The sequence below is a fragment of the Ochlerotatus camptorhynchus genome, unplaced genomic scaffold, assembly GCF_037179485.1.
Source record: "Ochlerotatus camptorhynchus isolate MF236.1 unplaced genomic scaffold, CSIRO-AGI_Acam_v1.1 ptg000067l, whole genome shotgun sequence".
Classification (NCBI taxonomy): Eukaryota; Metazoa; Arthropoda; class Insecta; order Diptera; family Culicidae; genus Ochlerotatus; species Ochlerotatus camptorhynchus.
In genome coordinates, this window is record NW_027040557.1 from 166,014 (window position 1) to 170,732 (window position 4,719).

At 37.7% G+C, this 4,719-nt stretch overlaps 1 protein-coding gene across 1 annotated transcript; it reads right to left on the reverse strand.

Moving 5' to 3' along the window:
- Window positions 1-1,390: 1,390 nt before the first annotated feature.
- On the reverse strand, window positions 1,391-4,444 carry LOC135697093 (GATA zinc finger domain-containing protein 10-like). The gene is made up of 3 exons (XM_065216681.1): window positions 4,435-4,444; window positions 3,850-4,131; window positions 1,391-1,686 (listed from the first exon to the last, which is right to left on the reverse strand). The coding sequence occupies exons 1-3, from the start codon at window positions 4,442-4,444 to the stop codon at window positions 1,391-1,393; spliced, it is 588 nt and encodes a 195-aa protein (XP_065072753.1).
- Between the last annotated feature and the right edge of the window lie 275 nt (window positions 4,445-4,719).

Sequence of the window (4,719 nt, forward strand, 5' to 3'; positions counted from 1 at the left end):
TTCCATGTGAAATTCCACATGATATTCATGTGTACACACATAAACAGAATTCACTCAGAAGTACACATGACATTTATGAGTCAAATGAATAGTATGTGTGGTTTCACATGAATTTTATGTGTACACATAAGAACTATGTGTCCGATACATATATATAAAAAAGTCATGTGTGGGACACACAAAAATTAGCATTGAATTTTTATTACACGGTAACCGCAAAATATCCAATAATGACTACAAAGTAAGCATTTTCGAGGGAAACTGGGACTACCCATTAAATGAGTAAAATTTTACCCATTTATGGACAGTTACTTTTTTTTTTTACTCATTTAATGGGTAGTCCCAGTCTCTCTCGAAAATGCTTACTTTTTAGTCAATGTCGAGTCTTTTATAGTCATTATTTGGTATTTTGCGGTTACCGTATAGTGTATGTTATCAAGCTAGAGTGTTTGGTTGTGTAGAATTGATGGCTTCATGAGTAACATATTCACTTTATTAGCTTTGCAGCTACAAGTTGAAAGTTGATTAGCATGTGTATAAAAGTGACATTAGCGTTTATTGGCTGTTGTTATTCAGACTGACAAATTGAATAATGGTTGTGAAAAAGTTGAGTAAATGCTCTTCAAAACTATTTTGTTAGCTTCTGCTTGTAGCTGTATCTGCAACTTTGTTCAGCTACTTTACAGCACATCGATGCAAAAGTTGGCTCAAAGCAGAAAATGTTAGTTGGCCAATTCTGCTATATGTGCGCGTCTTCCACCCAGGGGTGCTCATCTTGCCCCGGGGTGTCTGAGAACGGTGTTAAAAAGTTACTTTTTTAATTCATATTGTAATTAGTCACATGTTTATCTATTGAACTACAGCATTGATTAGCTTGGAACCCAAGAGAGTACCAGAGCTGAGCCAAAAAGTTGAGCACGTTTCTTCGGGACCTTCTAGTCTTAGAGTTACATCTATGGTTTAGGTTGCGAATGAAGGTTTCGGTTCGCGAGAAAATGGCCTTACAAGGTTTGTTTATAAAATGGAGTTGAGGCCATTTCAATTGTTGGTCTTGACATGTTGGATTCAAACTGAGCCTGTGTTCCATTTGGTGAATTTTAACTTAAATTTGACAAATGGAACTTTTCAAATAATCCTGCTGTTGTACCAGATTGATAATTTTAACAAACACCTTCTCGAAAATCAGAAGATAAACAACTGAGGGATTTTCGAACATTATAATTTATTTCCGATGTGTAAAATTTAAGTGATTATTCACCAAATGGAACACAGCCTGAATTTAAGAAGTTTGTCAGGTTTAGAATACAATGTTGTAAATATAAATGTATCATTTAAACGATGGAAAGCTCCGTAAACCTTTTAAAAACGCTCTTATACCATAGATGTAGCTCTAAGACAAGAAGGTCCCGAAGAAACTGTCGTGACCGGACCGAGGTTTCCAGCCTTGGTCACGGCTACCCGAATTAGCGATGCAGCTCCCACGGGTCATTTGTTTATGCTGCTGCTGCTGTTTCTGTTGCTGCTGTTTTTGCTGCTGCTGCTGTTTCTGTTGCTGCTGTTTCTGTTGCTGCTGTTTCTGTTGCTGGTGGTGGTCCGCCACCTCCAAAATTTCTTTTGCTGCTGTTTCTGTTGCAGCTGTTTCTGTTGCTGCTGTTTCTGTTGCTGCTGTTTCTGTTGCTGCTGTTTCTGCTGCTGGTGGTGGTCCGTCACCTCCAAAATTTCTTTTGCTGCTGTTTCTGTTGCTGCTGTTTCTGTTGCTGGTGGTGGTCCGTCACCTCCAAAATTTCTTTTGCTGCTGTTTCTGTTGCAGCTGTTTGTGTTGCTGCTGTTTCTATTGCTGCTGTTTCTGTTGCTGCTATTTCTGCTGCTGGTGGTGGTCCGTCACCTCCAAAATTCGTTACAAGAATCCTCTCAGAGATATTTCATCCATCAGGTGATAATTATTTTCAAACTTGCCACACTGATATTTATTTCAAAATTATCAATATCTGTTATCATTATTCATCAAAATGACTACCTATTTCAATATAATCATTGAAATCAGTGTCACCAATTTCAACCGCGTACATGAATATTACCGTTCTATTCAAGTTTCAGATGAACTAATTATCCATTAGGTCATGGCTATTTATCCATTACGTCATGGTAAATTTCTTCAATTTACTTTTCCATCCATCATGTTGTATCAATTCTTATTTACCATGAATCAGGTCATGGTAATACTTATTAACCATCCACTATACTATCTATTTTGCCTTGAAGTTTTCTAGCTTCGTGAAATAATACATATTTTGCCTCGGAGACCTTTCACTCCGGAAATTTTCAAGAATCTTTATTATTATTATTTTAAGCATAGTATATCATCCTTCACGTCATGGTAAATTTCTTCAGTTTACATTTTCATCCATCATGTCGTGTCAATTCTTATTTACCATCCATCAGGTCATGGTAATTCTTATTTATCATCAATCAGGTCATGGTAATACTTCTTTAGCATCCACTATACTATCTATCTTGCCTTGAATTTTCTCCTTTCGTAAAATAATACATATTTTTTTCTCGGAGACCTTTCACTCCGGAAAATTTCAAGAATCCTTATTATTATTATTTTTAGCATAGTTTACCATCCTTCATGTCATGTTAAATTTCTTCAGTTCACATTTCCCTCTATCATGTCGTATCAATTCTCATTTACCATCCATCAGGTCATGGTAGTTCTTATTTACCATCCATTAGGTCATGATAATTCTGATTTACCATCCATCAGGTCATGGTAATTCTTATTTATCATCAATCAGGTCATGGTAATACTTCTTTACCATCCACTATAGTATCTATCTTGCCTCGAATTTTCTTGTTTCGTAAAATAATACATATTTTGCCTCGGAGACCTTTCACTCCGGAAATTTTCAAGAATACTTATTATTATTATTTTTAGCATAGTTTAACATCCTTCATGTCATGGTAAATTTCTTCAGTTCACATTTCCATCTATCATGTCGTATCAATTCTTATTTACCATCTATCAGGTCATGGTAATTCTTATTTACCATCCATCATGTCATGGTAATTCTTATTTACCATCCATCAGGTCATGGTAATTCTTATTTACCATCCATCAGGTCATGGTAATTCTTATTTACCATCCATCAGGCCATGGTAATTCTTATTTACCATCCATCAGGTCATGGTAATTCTTATTTACCATCCATCAGGTCATGGTAATTCTTATTTACCATCCATCAGGTCATGGTAGTTCTTATTTACCATCCATCAGATCATGGTAATTCTTATTTACCATCCATCAGGTCATGGTAATTCTTATTTACCATCCATCAGGTCATGGTAATTCTTATTTACCATCCATCAGGTCATGGTAATTCTTATTTACCATCCATCAGGTCATGGTAATTCTTATTTACCATCCATCAGGCCATGGTAATTCTTATTTACCATCCATCAGGTCATGGTAATTCTTATTTACCATCCATCAGGTCATGGTAATTCTTATTTACCATCCATCAGGTCATGGTAGTTCTTATTTACCATCCATCAGATCATGGTAATTCTTATTTACCATCCATCAGGTCATGGTAATTCTTATTTACCATCCATCAGGTCATGGTAATTCTTATTTACCATCCATCAGGTCATGGTAATTCTTATTTACCATCCATCAGGCCATGGTCATTTACCATCCATCAGGTCATGGTAATTCTTATTTACCATCCATCGGGTCATGGTAATTCTTATTTACCATCCATCAGGTCATGGTAAGTATGCTGCGAAAATTTTCTAAGTTTTTTTTTACTATCTCACTATACTCACTTTTACACTATATGCTGCTACCAGCTGCGCCATTGTCGTGACCGGACCGAGGTTTCCAGCCTTGGTCACGGCTACCCGAATTAGCGATGCAGCTCCCACGGGTCATTTGTTTATGCTGCTGCTGCTGTTTCTGTTGCTGCTGTTTTTGCTGCTGCTGCTGTTTCTGTTGCTGCTGTTTCTGTTGCTGCTGTTTCTGTTGCTGGTGGTGGTCCGCCACCTCCAAAATTTCTTTTGCTGCTGTTTCTGTTGCAGCTGTTTCTGTTGCTGCTGTTTCTGTTGCTGCTGTTTCTGTTGCTGCTGTTTCTGCTGCTGGTGGTGGTCCGTCACCTCCAAAATTTCTTTTGCTGCTGTTTCTGTTGCTGCTGTTTCTGCTGCTGGTGGTGGTCCGTCACCTCCAAAATTTCTTTTGCTGCTGTTTCTGTTGCAGCTGTTTGTGTTGCTGCTGTTTCTATTGCTGCTGTTTCTGTTGCTGCTATTTCTGCTGCTGGTGGTGGTCCGTCACCTCCAAAATTCGTTACAAGAATCACTTCAACGAGCTTAGGTACTTCATATTTATACCTGCTAACCTATCAAAATTCTCTAACCAATGAGATTCCGTTTACATACGGACTATCATGCTTCACGCTCACCCGATTCTACTCATTATTTGTTCAACTCTAACTCTATCTACTACAGAAACGTGCTCAACTTTTTGGCTCAGCTCTGGTACTCTCTTCGGTTCCAAGCTAATCAATGCTCCGCTCGAAACATAGGAAAATTGACGAACCCCTCATTTTATCTGTCAAACTTTCATAGCGAATCAAAACAAACATAGTGTAGTACTAGAATTTCGACTAGAATGGGGTACGTTAATCGTTTTGCTTGGGACCAATAGGCTAGTCAAGTAGTGAG

Coding starts and splice junctions, on each gene's coding strand:
- LOC135697093 (XM_065216681.1), bottom strand. Junction 1,687..3,849: donor TCACGACAATGGCGCAGCTG/GTAGCAGCATAT, acceptor CACCAGCAGCAG/AAACAGCAGCAACAGAAACA.